Below are 17,096 nucleotides of genomic sequence, written 5' to 3'. Positions count from 1 at the left end.
TTGGTGAAAATTAGGCAGATCTAGTCCTCCTCTATCCTTGGTTCTTTGTAGCGTTTTTAAGCTGATGCGCGGGGGTTTATCTTTCCAAAGGAATTTAGAAATATGTGAATCCAGAGATCTGAACCAATCTTGTGATGGTTTGTTAGGGATCATTAAAAATAAGTAATTTATTTTTGGCAAGATCATCATTTTTATAGTGGCGACCCTTCCCATGAGTGATATGGGTAGAGATTTCCATCTAGTCAGATCGCCTTCTACTTTCTTTAGAAGTGGGATGTGGTTTAATTTAATTAAGTCTGAAAGCTTAGGAGAAACAATAATACCTAAATATTTAATATTTCCAGATTGTAGTGGGGCAGAAGATGAATTGTGGAAGGAGCAGTTAATGGGAAGAACTGTAGATTTTGGCCAGTTAATTGAATAGTCTGAAACTCTTGAAAACCAGTTTATTAGAGTAATTACCTCAGAGAGGTTGATTTGTGAGTTTTGCAGAAAAAGCAACACATCATCTGCATAGAGACTGATTTTATGTTCTACGTTATTACATTTTATGCCCTTAATTGTTGTAGCCTGTCTAAGTGCTGCTGCTAGAGGTTCGATAAAAATTGCAAAAAGTGAAGGGGAGAGTGGGCATCCCTGTCTGGTGCCCCTCAGGAGACAAAAGCTGGAGGATGTCTGGTCATTTGTTCTGATACGAGCTGTTGGGGAATTGTATAATATTCTTATCCAATTTATGAAAGAGTTTCCAAAACCAAATTTGTGTAAAGTTGCAAATAAAAATTTCCAGTTAACTCTGTCAAATGCTTTTTCTGCATCTAGAGATAATATTATGGTTTCAATGTTTTTATTGTATGAGTAGTCTATTAAATTAAGAAATCTACGAGTATTTGTTGAGGAGTGCCGACCTTTTATGAAACCAGTTTGGTCAGGATGAATTAAGAGGGGGGTTATTTTCTCTAATCTCTTTGAGAGAGCTTTGCAGATTATTTTAAGGTCTACATTTATAAGGGATATTGGACGATAACTTGAGGGAAATAAAGGGTCTTTTCCTGGTTTTAGCAGGAGACTAATGTTAGCAGAATTCATATTTGGATTCATATTTCTGTCAAAATGTTTTAGTATGAATTCATACTAAAACATTTTGACAGATGTTTGAGTGCCGTGCTGCACATAAAATTGGGTTGAGGTCAGTAAGCACAGCCAGAATTAATACATAAGGTAAACTGTTGATTTTTGAGAAAACTAAAGGATTTTAAGTGTGACTTATAGTCCGAAAAATACTGGAAAGCCATGTTTATTGGAAATATGCCTAATTCCAGTCCCTTTTTGTCTTACAGGTGACCTGCTGCAGAAAACCCTCTCCCTCTATCGTTGACAAGCAATTCAGTCTGTCCTATCACTCTCCCTCTCCCTGCTCCATCTTTGTTGACAAGCCATTCTATCTTCTATCATTCTCCGCCATGAGCTCTATCTAATTTTGACAAGCTTGAACCTGAGTTGACAAATAATCGAAGTTTGACAAGAAATCGAAGTTTGACAAGAAATCGAAGTTTGACAAGAAACCAAGTTTTTGGAAATTGAAGTTACCACAACTTCGTCGATCTGTTTTCAGAAATCTGAGAGATCTCTGCTCTCACTGCTCCTTCTTTCCTGTTGTTAAACTCTCTCATATCCACTCATTTTGCTGGAAATTACAAGTAAAAAGTTGAATATACAGTACAGTAGAACTCACTGTAGAAACTACTTACAGAGCCCTACATTTGTCATTTTAATTTTGCATTACACTTTGAAATAAACAGTGATAGTTTGGCTTACAAGTGCAATTACTTGGATAAATTATATAAAATATACACCTTTGTTGAGATTTATTTGTAGTAAGATAATCTGGTTATTTTGTAATACATACATTCAGACTGCTGTATTCAGATAAATATTAAATTTGATTCATATACATTTTTTAAGTCTGTTTCATTGGCTATAACATTTGACTACAAGTTTATACTATTATTATTTAAAGACAAACCCATTTTTGTCACTCAGTGTAAGTATTCAGTTACGATTGTCATCTAGAGGCTGACCTGAGAACCCAGACTTCCTGTTTCCTGACTGCTACAGAACATCCAGCTGAAGAATCGTCATCGCCTGTCATCTGATCACCGCACCATCACAGCTCCTTATATTTGCTTTAAATTTTAAATATCTGAAAGATTTACACAAAGTCTACTTAAAAGCTTAAAAGTTTTATTATAGCCTGTTGATTAATTGTTGAGATTTAATCTGCATATTACATTACAGAAGTATAGACCTATTTGTTATCCATTCTGGTTTAAAAAAATATAAGAAGTAATAATATACAGTTTTTGAAAAAGCTACAATAAAACAGACCAAAGTGTTCTCAGAGAACTTTAAATAACTTTTATATTGAGTTTGTATTTAAGTCAGCCTTTTACATCAATTCTGATAAATCTCTGATTTAATAGAAACTTGAGGTGTCATTAGTTTTTCAGTGTTTACAGGTTGAGTTTTGTTTACATTTGTGTATAAATACATATAAGGTCCAGTTTGTACTTCAATAAAATGCCAAGAAAAGGTCAAAGGTCGCAGTCCCAGAAGCTTAGATGGCAAAAGCAGAAAGAACAGGTAAATGTTTCTCGGAGCGGTGAGGAGGTAAACGTGTCTGTTACAAGTATTCCCAGTCCAGAAGTGCAGAGCAGCGTTCAGACAGCCGCAGTGTCTTATGCAGATGTGGTAAAGAGAGGTGTTTGCTCATCATCTGTGCCAAATGCTAAAGTACAGCAGGTAATCCAGACTGAACCCCAGGTAACTCTGCAAACGCAGCATAATGGAGAAGCTCCAGGACCGTCTCATGTACAGGTTACAAACAGTGAAAGTCGTGCACGAGTGAGTAGCATCTGTGCATCCCGAAGCCAGGCCTCTCCTAAGTATGGAAAGTACCGGAATCAGCAATGCATGGCTAACAGTTTGGTTTTCCTGTCATTCTTACACGAGGATGAATTCATTACCAGAGCAGATCTTAACCGTGTGTTGGACAAAGGCCATGCCGTGTATTCAGATGCCAGACTGAGGTTTGTGAACAGCGTGTTTCTAGCCTGTGATGAGCTTCCCACAGTGGTCACCAGCCGCAGACACGAGTATCAAGTGGATATGTCTCAGTTTGCTCGTTATGGCACATTTGACGGTACAGATCATCTTCCGAGCCTTGAACAGGGACTACAGTGTTTGGCTTCAGAGTTTCGCTACGCTTTGCTAGTCATGGGAGGAACAGTCATCGCAGTTTGCAGGCTGACTTCAGGTGAATATGCATACTTTGACCCTCACCCACGTAAGTCTACAGGAATGCCATTGTCGCTAGGTGTAAGTGGTGGAACTGCAGTTATGTTAAAATTCACACGTCTTAATGACATGATTGACAGGATCAAATGGTTGTACCAAATATTTAGCATCGCCTCAGCCTGCACTTATGAGCTACAGCCTGTCGAGTTTCACAGTGAAAACGCTGCTGACCAAAGAGGTGATAATCAAACCACCGAAAACAGACAACCTGCTACAAGTGCTCCAACATCAGCTTTAAATGATCCTGTTCATAAATTAAAGTTCCAAACATCCAATGAGCAGACACAGAAAACTGTGACCAACACTTTAACCACTGAAGTGAAGTCATCCAGAGTGGATTCTTCAAATGAGCCAACTACAACTGAAAACAACTGTCATCCTTCTGATTATTTACAAAGGGAAACATCTGCATTTTCTGTGAGAGAAACTCAGGTAACATCAGATTCTGTTCCTCAGAATGATTCAAACACTGCCTCCTGTTCAACTAAGATAACAGAGGAACTCTCAGATAAACTGCTGAAGCATAATAAACACCGAAGGGAAAAATTTAGGAGAAGATCATTGGCCCAACAAACACTACCACAAAGAAAAGAAAATCAGAAAAAGAAAGAACGGCAGATGTACGCTTTTGATGAAACCTTTAAGGCAAAGAAAAAAAATTCTAGTAGAAAGTCTAATGATCCAGATCATAGACAGAAGAAAAGTGTGTACAAAAGAAATCTGTATAAACGAAATACTACATATAGAGAGAAACAGACAGAACATTTGAGAAAGATCTATAGAGAAAGGGATGATTTTAAGGAAAAACAGAAGGAGCAAATGAGAAGGACCTATAGAGAAAGTGCTAAAATTAGAGAGAGAAAAAGAGAACGTGTCATAAGGACATATAAAGACAGTCCCACATTTAGAGAAAAACAAAGAGAACATATAAGACGAACATATAGAGAATCTCCTGTATTTCGAGAAAAGCAGAAGGAACGTATAAGAAGGGCTTACAGAACTTGTGCTGAATTCAGAGACAAACATAAAGCTTACATGAGGTCATATGTTTATAACCTATATAAAGACAGTGAAGAATTTAAACAGAAAAAACGATCTTACATCATCAAACGTTATGGAGAAGAGACACAATTTCGGCAGCATCACAAGGACAATATGAGAGAACGAATGAGAGTAAAATATTGGAACGGTTTTTCTTTTAGACAGATGCATAACATTAGATGTGCAATGAATATAAAAAGAAAATATCGCCAGATGCATCGACCAGCTGAAAGTTTACAGTGTCATCCAGAGAACAGTATAATGAATGAGGCCATATCTAATTTCAGATCAAACATTAAGTCAGCACCATCTTATGTTTGTACTGTTTGTCTAAAAGCTTCTTTTCCTAATCAGGTGAAAATCTGCAAAAGGGAAAATTACTCAAAACACCAAACTGTAGCTCAACAGTGTCTAACTGGTACATTTGTTCATATGTGTGATGAAGCATGTAATGATCAATGCAACTTTCCTGTCGAGAGAAAAAAGGAGTATATCTGTCACACGTGTCACAGTTCCCTCAAAAGTGGACGCATGCCAAGGCTTGCTGCTGTCAATGGTTTAGAACTGCAGGATATTCCAGCTGAACTGTGTGATCTCAACATTCTGGAGAGACATCTGATTGCCAAATGCATCCCATTTGCTAAGATTATTCCACTTCCAAAGGGCAGACAGAGACTCATACGTGGTAATGTGGTGTGTGTACCATCTGAAGTCCAACAAACAGTTGACTGTTTACCCAGACTCAGAAGCCAATCACAGGTAATGAGGATCAAGCTGAAAAGACGACTGTGCTACAAAGGCCATCAGCTGTTCCAGACTGTCACCTGGTCTAAACTCATTGAAGCTCTGCGTAAACTGAAACAAATTCACCCACAGTACACAGATGTTGTTATCAGAGATGATGCATTGCTTTGTGATCCAACGTTACCTGATGATGACAGCAGTGATGAAGCTAGCATGGGAAGCGATGATTATGATGAAGCAGATTTAATGGAAATTGATAACTATGAAAAAGATGCCCTTTTGTGTGAAAGTGAGTCTGAAAGTGAACGAGATATTAATATGCAATCCTGTGATCAACAACCAGAGGAACAAAATCCAGATGAACCAGAAAGTGATTTGAACAATGGAGGTTTTGCTCTAGAAAGTTGTCTGCAGCCTGTAGACATTTCAGAAGAGATTCTCTGTTTCACTGATAACACATATTGTGTGGCTCCTGCAGAAAGAAATAATCCTGTTAGCTTTTTCAGAACTCCTCATTTGGAAGCCATGGCATTTCCTGTGCAGTTTCCTACTGGTCAGAATACACTGGATGAAAAGAGACGTCTCAAGCTCACACCGAGTGCTTACTTCAAGTCAAGGCTTTTCAACATTGATGCAAGATTTGCTAAAGACACAAATTACCTGTTTTTCTCACAGTTTGTCACTGAAATACACTTGGCTAATTCCAGCATGACAATACAGCTAAGGAAAGGTAAAACTATGACCAAAGATGGACGCAAAATCACATCAGGAATGTTACAAAGTAAGACAGAAGTAGAGAAGCTGGTAAGAAATAAAGATGCAATCAGATTTATGCAGCCACTCAGAGGAACTCCAGCTTACTGGCAGAAAACTACCAGAGATTTATTCAGTATGGTTCGTCAAATAGGAACACCTCAGTTCTTTGTCACATTCTCTGCTGCTGAGATGAGATGGCCTGAAGTGATTCAAGCAATAAAGAGACAGCAAGGTGAAGAGGTTGATTTTGAAGCCCTCGACTGGTCAGAAAAGTGTGAAATTCTAAGATCAAATCCAGTAACCACCATGCGAATGTTTGATAAGCGTGTTGAGGCTTTGTTCAGAGATTTGCTGTTTTCTCCTGCACAGCCCCTTGGTGAAATCATTGATTACTTTTACAGAGTTGAGTTCCAGCACAGAGGTAGTCCGCATATACACATGTTGCTGTGGATTAGAGAAAAGGTAGAAGTAGATGTGGACGATGACCAAACGGTCTGTGACTTTGTGGACAGATACATCTCAGCTCAACTCCCTGATCCAGAAAAAAAACCTGAACTGCACAAAAAAGTCAGTGAACTACAAAAGCACAGCAAAAACCACACAAAAACATGCTTTAAGAGTGTGAACTCTGGTTGTAGATTTGGGTTTCCAAAACCACCAGCCACAAGAACAATGATTGTGAGACAGGATGAGGATTCAGACACTGAAGCTGCAAAAGCCAAACTCAGACCTTTGATGAACCTGCTGAAGGAAACTGAAGCTGCTTCCCTCACCATAGAGCAGATTCTGTCACGATGCAACTTGACAATGAATGAGTATGAACAATGCCTCCAAGACATAAACAAGAAAACAGCTCTCATTCTGAAACGTGACCCAAAGGACTGTTGGATAAACAATTACAACCCACACCTGCTTGAAGCCTGGAATGCCAATTTAGATGTCTCATTAATTTTGAATGCCTATTCATGTATAGAATACCTCTGTAAATATATAACGAAGAAAGAATCTGGCCTCTCTGAATACCTGAAGACAGTTATTGATAACTCTGCAAAGAACACGGTCAATGAATGTGATGAAATGAGAGCTGTGATGCAGGCTTACTCAAAAAAGAGAGAAATCAGTGCACAGGAGTGTGTGGCTCGAGTCTGTGGCCTAAAAATGAAAAAATGTTCCCGCAGTGTTGTATTTGTACCAACAGATGATAACCCAGTAAAAATGAGTCGCCCGATGAGCTACCTGGAAAGCACAACACACGACAGTTGTAATATTTGGATGACAAGTTTGAGTGATAAATACAAATGCAGACCTGAGACACCAGAATATGAGGAAATGTCACTGGCTGATTTTGCTGCGCTGTGCAGGTTGGTGAGTGGTCCAAATGAAGGAAAAGATGTGCTTCCTCTTCTAAACCAGCTTGGATTTGTACAAAGGCGAAAGAATGATAAACCAGCTATAATCAGGTATTACCACTGCTCACAAGAAAAAGATCCTGAGCAATATTATGGTCGACTGTTGAGACTTTACCTTCCACACAGATCAGAGCAGGAACTGAAACCACAAGGGTTCCAAACCTATCAGTCCTTCTACAACTCAGGTTGTGTACGACTTCCATGTTCAGACCACAGTGAGTCTGTTAAACGGATTGTGAAAAGAAATAAAGACAAGTATGAGAAGAACTCTGAGGATATTGAGAGTGCACTGGAAGAGTTTGAACAAAATAGGGATGTTGTGATCGATGAATGGTGTAATCTGGCTCCTGAATCTGAAGTTGTGAGGTTGCAATGTGATGAGAATCTTCCTGAGAGACATTCTGATGATGAAAACGAACAGGAGAATGTCCCTGACTACAGTCGTCAGTCTGATGCTGTAACAGAGATCAGAGCCATCAGAGAACAACCTGCAGTCGATCCAGCTGTGGTACGTGTAATGTATCAGAATCTGAACCAGAAACAGGCCTGCGTGTTCTATGCCATAAGAGACTGGTGTATTCAGCGAGTTTGTGGTTTGAACCCAGATCCATTTTTCTTCTATATCAATGGTGGTGCAGGAACTGGAAAGTCACATCTGATTAAGTGTATTCACTCTGAAGCATCAAAGATCCTGAGCAGACTACCTGCTAATGCAGAAGAAGCTGACATATCAAATCAAACTGTTTTACTGACTTCATTTACTGGGACAGCAGCTTTTTCTATCAATGGCTCTACATTACATTCCCTACTCAAACTACCCAGGAGTCTGAAACCACCCATTCAAGGACTTGGTAACCAACTGGATGAAGTCAGATCTGAGCTGATGAATGCCGAAATTATTGTTATTGATGAGATTTCAATGGTTTCAAAACCCCTTTTTGCTTATGTGGATGCAAGACTGAAACAAATCAAAGGCACTCAAAGACCTTTTGGTGGGATGTCAGTTTTAGCTGTTGGAGATTTTTACCAGCTGCCACCAGTGCGACAGTCTAAACCTCTGTGTGTTTATGATCCAGAACAGATTGACCTATGGCAGGAACATTTTCAGATGATCACTCTAACCGAGATCATGCGTCAGAAAGATGATGTGGCCTTTGCAGAGATGTTGAACAGGATTAGAGTCAAAGAAAAGACAGATGAGCTTTCTCAGTGTGACAGAGATTTGTTGTCACAGGCTGTGACTGCACCAGAAGAATGTCCAACTGAGGTCTTACACATTTATGCCACCAACAAGAATGTGGAATCCCATAACACAGATACCCTGAAGAAGCTTCATTCAAACATCATAATCATCACTGCAGACGATTTCCAGAAGGATAAACGTACAGGCAGAATGGCACGAAGAGACAAACCATTTACAGGTGGGCGAAATGATTTACCCGACACCCTGAACGTTGCTGAAGGAGCTCGAATCATGCTGACCAGAAACTTGGACACACTAAACGGTTTGGTCAACGGTGCTTTTGGTATACTGGTAAAGGTGGTGAGATCTGAAAATGATGGACACATAATTAAACTGGGGCTCAGAATGGACAACCGGCAGCCTATGAGACACAACCGCAGTTCTAATGCAGCATCTGATGATCTGGTTTACATTGAGAGAGCAGAGGAGAGTCTGAAGTTTAAAGGAGCGGTACGCAGACAGTTTCCTGTAAAGCTAGCATTCGCCTGCACAATTCACAAAACCCAGGGTCTTACAACACAGACAGCTGTAGTTTCAATGAAGAACATTTTTGAACCAGGTATGGCTTATGTTGCTCTCAGCAGGGTGACGTCTCTCAGTGGACTGTATTTACAGGACTTGGATGAGAAAAAGATTTACGCCAATCCCGAGGTAACTGCAGCGCTCCAAACCATGAGACAAGCCAGCGTTGAGGAAATGATGCCTCTTCTTCAGGTCAGAGAAACAGCCAGCAGACCTGACACTCTTACACTGATCCATCACAATACGGAGGGTTTGCCATCTCACATCAGTGACATCAAGAGTCATCATGAAATGTGTTTAGCAGATGTTTTGTGTCTCACAGAGTCTCACCTCCAAGGCTCCTTTGTTGCAGATAGTCTTCATTTGGACGGCTACACCATGTTCAAACGCAACAGACATGTGTCCTACACAAACTTTCCTCACATGGCCAGCAGAAGTGGTGGTGGAGTTGTTGTGTATTTGAGGAATCATTTTCAGGTTCAGGTAAAACAGTATCTGCATAATGTCACTGATCTTGAGTTTTTAGTGTTGAAGGTTCAGGCTCCATTCCCTGCGCTCATTGCTGTTGTGTACAGACCCCCTGACTACAGTTTGACACCGTTCATGCAAAACCTGGTAAGTCTTTTAGATTCACTTGAAATAATGGACTGTCACCCAATAATTGTGTGTGGAGATTTTAATGAAAACCAGTTGCAGAGTGGAAGAAAACAGATTCTGGAGCAGTTTCAGTCGAGAGGGTATTCACAGCTGATCACTTCTGCCACTACAGACAAGAACACCCTGCTTGACCTAATTTTTATTTCTCAGCCAGAGCAACGTCTCCATTCAGGTGTCTTGAGAACATATTACAGTTACCACAACCCTGTGTTTTGTGTCCTGTCCTCAAGCCAGTCATGAAGTCGTGTGGTGAGTTTTGAAACAATTACAGATCATGTTTGTTACAGAGTTTACTGATTGTAGAGTATGAAAAAGATTTTTCATTGAAAAAATTGTCTTCCCTACTCTGTCTGTAAGAAGACCCTTTCTTATTGCAATGTTATTAATCATTTCACCAAATCATGGCTGAAATTCATGCAGAGCACGGAAAATCTGCTTTCTGTTATCATGCACCTCTAATCTGAAATGTGTTGCAACATTTATTAAGCCGACATCATTTATTTTTTATTCTCATGTTTTAAATGACTAAATCTACTCTTTTAAAATACATTTTTTCATTGATGTAAATTGTCCTCACTTTTTGTTGATACTTTATTTTACTGTGATGTATGTATCTCAACAAGTGACAGCTTCCCCTCAAAGGGCTTTCATATTATGAAATAGTAAATAAATAAAAAGTTTTTGTTGATCATGCTTTACAGGTAAAAAAGAAAATTCAAAAGTTTTAAACTATCTTTATGCTATCAGAGATTTCTGTAATAATACATTTAGTGGAGAAAAATATTTTTACAGCTAACAGAATATGCATAAAAACTGATTTAGATGTAAATGGAAAGTTTTTGCATCCATTTTCTGACTTGGCCTTTATCCGGGTGGGTTTGGGTTTGGGTGGATAAAGGCCAAGTCAGAATTCTCTGAGCAGCTGGACATAGCTGCTAATAAACAAAGACATCAGAAAGCGGGGGCTTTAGGTGTAGCCCCAGCTTTCTGACGCACTAATTAGATTTAGTAACTGACACCCCATACCAGCATTACATAGACACTTGGGGGCTGAGCTGGGTGGGTGGGGAGGGTGGGTGGGTGGTGTTAAAAGCACTTTATGTTTTGTAGATGTATTTTTTTTTTCAGACAGGACACACACAGTCCTGTCTCCTTTGTGGCAAAATCTTCAAACTTCACCATCCTCAGCTGAAACAACAACATCTTAACACCATCTTCATGAACTGCTGATCCATCAGTGCTGGACCGCACAGATAACTACATGCCACACAGAGACTGCTGTATTATGAACTGCCATATCAGTGTGCCTTCAGTGGAGAAGATCACATCACCTGACCTCCTGCCTGATCTGGAGACCATCACCATGTTCCACACCTCTGAAACCATCAAGGATGACTCATACTGAGGAAACTGTACTTCCTGTCAGAGTCCAGTGATCCTCAGAGCAGAGAGAGGTATGATTCTTTATCTTTGATAAAAACAAAATACATGTCAGAGCTTTTAATTCAATTAATTAATTTAAATCCTGTTTATTGCATAAATAATTCCACACTCAAATGATTAAACTAGTTGGCTCTTTATGACTTTTAATTCACCTTATGGATGAAAAATCGATGTTTTTTTTTACTCTGTCTCTCTGTGCAGGTACTGCTGTCTTCTGAGTTTTTCAGTTTCCAAACTGAGACATTCAAACCTTATTGCAGAGCTCGTGTCACACTCACATGGTGTGAGATTGCTCTGGATTCTGGTTATGTGGCCTGCAGCACCTATGAGGTATTTCAGTATTGTTCAATGTATAACTTGTTTGTAGTTTTTATGCCTTAACGCCAATAAAATGTTGTTGTTTTTTCTGTATTTTTTTTTAGAACAAGCTCATCCTGCGTGCCTGCATTCCAGCTTCTTAGACTCTGCACGAGTGGACAGAGTGTCAGTGTTTGACCGCTCTTATAGACACCGACTTCTGTCAACTCACTGCTACTGATCTGGCACCTCACTCCAGGAAGACAGAGGGCTGCAAGCCTGTCATCGTTTCCAGTTTGACTTTGCATTCTTGGGGTAGCATCAGATTTTTCCCACAAATATTCAAAGGTAACACTTATTTTGAGCTTATTTATTAAATCAAAAGTCTTCCATTGTTTAAATTATATTTTATATGTTTTTGTCTTCTTTTAGATTTAGATGCAGTGATCGGATGTGCTGGAGCTTTGTTAACACTGTGGAAAACGTGTTTGTGATGGTATTTAAAATGAGGCTTTAAGGTGACAGTTTCCATGTAATTTCAGTCCTTTTACTAAACAAAAACATCTTTTTAATAACATCTTTTTTATTTTTTTTAGCAGCACATCATTGTTCAAAGGTAAATAGAGCCACATGTCACACCAACAATGAATTTTTGACTCTATTTGTGTCACCAGATTTAACAAACAATATCAGACATATGAAACTGAACTTTCGATTAATGTGTAAATATATTGTTTTGTATTTTTGATTGTTGAATAATTATGTTGTAGAAAAAACCCAATCTATTTACCCAAACAACGCAACTTGTTTGGGTAAATAGTGGATTAGTGTAATTTTAGTCTATAAGCATAGCAACCTGAATTCATACAAACACACAGCTCTAAATCTTGAATTGTTGGATGCACAATAATGATCATTTGATTATTATGGACATTTAAATCAGGATCTATTGAACCATTACACGTATTCTTTATAAAGATTACACAACCTCAAAATGCAAAAAAAGAAGAAAAAAAGTGTTTAAGAGGATAAAGAAAGAAAGCTCAAAGTGTGTTCGTATGAATACTGCCTTAGTATGGGGTGTCAGTAAGTACATGAGTATAGAATAGGTGTAACAGTGGTTTTCCACATCTGTGCTTAGACTGCTCTAATATATATAGATAATGGGTCAAACATATAGTTTGACCCATTAGGTCTGTTTGAAAAGTTCATGAAGCTCATGAAGGTCTCATCCAGTGCTACGTGTTTCTGTTTATCATTTTATATGAGGTCACACAGCTGACTTGAGTTTTGATAAGAGTAGAACCATAACATACAATATCCTTGCCAAAACAGGTGCACCCCTGTTTTGGCAATATTCTTTATTTCATCCCTGTTTCTTTAAATATGTGCATCAATTGTTCAGCTGTGTGACTCTCCATACCTGAAATATATCTCAATGTGGGCTTTATTTCAACAGTATTATGTAGTTTGGTACCATATTTATCATCAAATCAAGAAGCTGTAATTGAAAAAAAAGCTCTTGAAAGTTACATGTGCTATATGTGGCTGTAGCTCAGGTGTCAGAGCAGGTCAGCTACTAATTGGAAGGTTGGTGGTTCGATCTCAATGTGCTCCAATCTGGAGCATGCCAAATATCCTTGGGCAAGATACTAACCCCATGTTGCCCTTTGATGCATCCATCGGGGTGTGAACATGTATGTCAGATAGTGAGCACTTAAAAACCTTAGAAAAGGTGCTTGTGTGATTGGTTGAATGAATTAGTTGTATAAAGTGCTTTGAGTGCTCCAATAGAGTAGAAAAGCATATTGTTTATCCTTGACATACGGTGTGTGCACAAAACCCAAGCAAATTAAAGAATATATAATGTCTTTCACTTCCTGTTTATATATGTGTCCATGTGTGCAGTTAATAGCCTATCATGTGGCTTCCTATCTTAAGGACATAAACATAAACATGGCAAACAAAGATACATTCACAATTCTAACAGATGCTTCAATTGTTTGTATAGATTTTAGATTAATTTGATTTGCATTTTCTACTAATATTTTTCTGATTGTCCCAAATGGTATTTTTATTTCTGTATGCCATTATTGTAATCTTTGATCTTATGTTTGCAAAAATATTCAAATGTTTTACTTCTCAAGTGTTTCTACTTTCTAAACTTTCTGCCACTCTTTGGAATTTCAATAACATTTTTTTTTTGTTTTTTTTATCTTTGACCGCAGTATCTTGTGCATTTCTTACCTAAATGTTGTTTGTGTGTTTTTGTTTTCTTGTTTTTTTTGTTTTTTTGTTTTGCCATTTTTACATTTCAACAGCTGTACAAACTCTGCAATTTTACCTTGGTTTTGTTTATCTGCTGGTTGTTTTATTTTTCCTTTTCTAATGTTTCTGGTAATTTTTCACAGTTAAACAACAAGTAGCTTTGAGTTTACTTCAACGTTTTCAGCTATTTTCTGCTGACAGTTTGGCTTAATTATTACATATCTGCAAAATTATAGCACTTCTGCTGAATTATATTATTTCTGCTAGGTTACACTACTTCTGCTAAGTTATGTTTTGCTAAATTATTACATTTCTGCTAAGTCTTACCTTCTGGTAAACTACAATATTTCTGCTAAATTGTTATGTTTCTTCAAAGTTATTGCATTTCTGCTAAGTTATTACATTTTGTTAACTTGATATGGTTCTGCAAAGTTATTAAAATTTCAACACCTTTTCAAATACTGACTTTGATTTCTTCAGCTTCTTTAGCTATTTTCAGCAGTTTTCAGCAGACAGCTTCAGCTTTACAGCATTCACACTGCATTTTCGCAGGAAATGCAAATTTTTCTAGTTGTGTGAATGCTGTAGGCATTCACACTATTGAGTTCCTGTTTCTCTTTATTGTGTGAATGCTGTAGGCATTCACACTATTGAGTTCCTGTTTCTCTTTATTCTTTATTGTGTGGATGCTTAAGGCATCCACACTATTGAGTTCCTGTTTCTCTTTATTCTTTATTATTGTGTGAATGCTGTAGGCATTCACACTATTGAGTTCCTGTTTCTCTTTATTCTTTATTATTATTCTTCAAGTTGCTTCCGTACGTTTTTTACTGTTTAACTACTTCCACAATTTTTGTGCTATTTTCACCATTCAAATTTTAAACTATTCTGCTATTTCTGCTAATGTGTGCTATGATTTTTGGTATTTTCTGCTATTATACTTTTTAAAATATTAAGCTTTTTTCCTTTAATTTGTCCCATTGAAATGAATGGAAAACTTCCAAAATTCTGCTAAAACTTGCTTGTTTTTGAAACTTAACTACTTTCTCATACTTTCACATAGAACAACCATTTAAACTTTAAAATGTTCACAAATTATTGGGCTATTCATGTATGATTCAGCTTTTTCATATCTGTTACCATTTTCATCTTATCCCTCTTCAAGTTTTGAGTTTCATCTTTGTGATTTTTCACAAAATACATGGGTTGTTATGGTTGCTATGCAGTTGGTTCTAAGTGAGCCACAGTACCTTTGGCAATTTTCTCTTCATGTCCGAACAACTTCTTGCTACTTGCTCAATTTTCACTCAACTCCCACAAATTATACATCAAAACGTAGGTATTTTTGCTGGCTTTCAGAAAATGTATATATAATTGCTGTGGTATTGACAGAATTTTGGCAAATCTCTTCAGACCAACACAAAGTCTGAAAACTCTCCATAGAAAGTCAATGGAGAGTTTGTTCAAAATCACCGCTTGATTTCTGTAATGAGAGGCATATTCGAATCGTCATATCTCCTTAACGAAGCGAAGTTAAAACATGAGGCTTGTCCCAGTATATCTTCAGACACTCCTGATGCTCACAATTCAAGAATTTTTTTCTTACCTATTACCGTTCTGAGATGAGTTAGACTTGTTTGAGGGTAGGAAATTTGTCCTTCGCTCAGATTTCTTCAGCTTTCAAACTCTGGAAATGAACCACTTTTTTCTCTCGTCATATCTTTTTGATGGATTTCCACAGAGACCTGAAAACTTCCATGACTGTTCACCAAAGCCTGCTGTCTCTTACGGTGAAAGAATGATATCGATGCTCCAAATAGATTTAGAGTTAGAAAGCGTTGTTTGAGGGCAGGTCAAGGCAGTTTTTGCTTCGCCTCTACTCAGTTATGGTGCATTACAAGTCAAATATCTTTAATAATTCATATTTTAATGATAAATTGTCAACACTTGAAGATTCCCCCATCTCTTCTGAACAAAACGGTGTAAGAATGACTGTTCTAGCCCCTACGGTTAGGAAATTAAGGTCATTTGTTTGAGTTTAGTCCTCACTATGAGAAATAGACTGCAAAAATCCTGTCTCTCTGCTGCGTGTGTAAAAACGGCTGCACCTGTTTTGGCGGGAAAATGTACACAGCCTCTCTGATTGGTGGATTCAAATTTAGCAGCTCCCAGGCTGCTTGACTGACCTAAAAACTTGCTTCTCTCTCTTTCTGTGTGTGTGTGTGTGTTATAGTATTTCTAAATTATATTATTTCTGCTTTTTATAGTATTTCTGCTAAATTATAGTATTTCTGCTTTTTATAGTATTTCTGCTTTTTATAGGAATTGAGCTTAATATAGTATTTCTGCTTTTTATTGTATTTCTGCTTTTTATAGGATTTGAGCTTAATATAGTATTTCTGCTTTTTATAGTATTTCTGCTTTTTATAGGATTTGAGCTTAATATAGTATTTCTGCTTTTTATAGTATTTGTGCTTAATATAGTATTTCTGCTTTTTATAGGATTTGTGCTTAATATAGTATTTCTGCTTTTTATAGGATTTGTGCTTAATATAGTATTTCTACTTTTTATAGGATTTGTGCTTAATATAGTATTTCTACTTTTTATAGGATTTGTGCTTCATATAGTATTTCTACTTTTTATAGGATTTGTGCTTAATATAGTATTTCTGCAAAATATAGTACTTCTGATTAATTATAGTTTTTCTACCAAATCATAGTACAGTATTTCTGCTTTTTATAGTATTTGTACTTAATATAGTATTTCGGCTTTTTATAGTATTTCTGCTTAATATAATATTTCTGCTTAATATAGTATTTCTGCTAAATTACAGTATTTCTGCTTTATATACTATTTCTGCTTTTTATAAGATTTGTGCTTAATATAGTATTTCTGCTTAATATAGTATTTCTGCTAAATTATAGTATTTCTGCTTAATATAATATTTCTGCTTAATATAGTATTTCTGCTAAATTATAGTATTTCTGCTTTTTATACTATTTCTGCTTTTTATAGGATTTGTGCTTAATATAGTATTTCTGCTTTTTATAGTATTTCTGCTTAATATAGTATTTGTGCTAAAACATAGTATTTCTACTAAATGTAGTATTTATGCTTAATCATATTATTTCTTACACAAGCAGCATCTGTGGTGTGTGTGTTTGTGTCTGTGTGTGTCTGTGTGTGTGTGTGTGTGTGTGTGTGTGTGTGTGTGTGTACGTGTGTGTGAGAGAGAGAGAGAGAGAGAGAGAGAGAGAGAGAGAGAGACCCTTTTTTTGGCAGCATCTCATTGTAGGATATAAATTGAACATATTGAGGCTGGTTAACAGGCATAGATCCTGTGTGTGTGTCCCTCTGTGCA

The 17,096-nt window shown here is 37.3% G+C and overlaps 1 protein-coding gene across 5 annotated transcripts in view; it reads left to right on the top strand.

The window, feature by feature from the left end:
* LOC146524136 (uncharacterized) overlaps window positions 1-13,889 on the top strand; it is a 47,361-nt gene extending 33,472 nt beyond the window's left edge. For 2 of the 5 annotated variants that reach the window (XM_085173707.1, XM_085173716.1), the window contains exons 3-5: window positions 1,338-11,499; window positions 11,592-11,814; window positions 11,899-13,889. In XM_085173707.1, the coding sequence (XP_085029833.1) occupies window positions 2,578-9,966 (7,389 nt within the window). In that variant the 5' untranslated portion in view covers window positions 1,338-2,577 and the 3' untranslated portion in view covers window positions 9,967-11,499; window positions 11,592-11,814; window positions 11,899-13,889. Of the gene's footprint in view, window positions 1-1,133; window positions 11,500-11,591; window positions 11,815-11,898 lie in introns of those variants that run through there. The other 3 variants (XM_085173704.1, XM_085173696.1, XM_085173686.1) reach the window with 3 other exon arrangements.
* Window positions 13,890-17,096: the final 3,207 nt, after the last annotated feature.

Source organism: Neolamprologus multifasciatus, chromosome 2, assembly GCF_963576455.1.
Source record: "Neolamprologus multifasciatus chromosome 2, fNeoMul1.2, whole genome shotgun sequence".
Classification (NCBI taxonomy): domain Eukaryota; kingdom Metazoa; phylum Chordata; class Actinopteri; order Cichliformes; family Cichlidae; genus Neolamprologus; species Neolamprologus multifasciatus.
The sequence above is the reverse complement of the archived record's forward strand: the minus strand, read 5'-3'. Positions and strand labels throughout refer to the sequence as shown.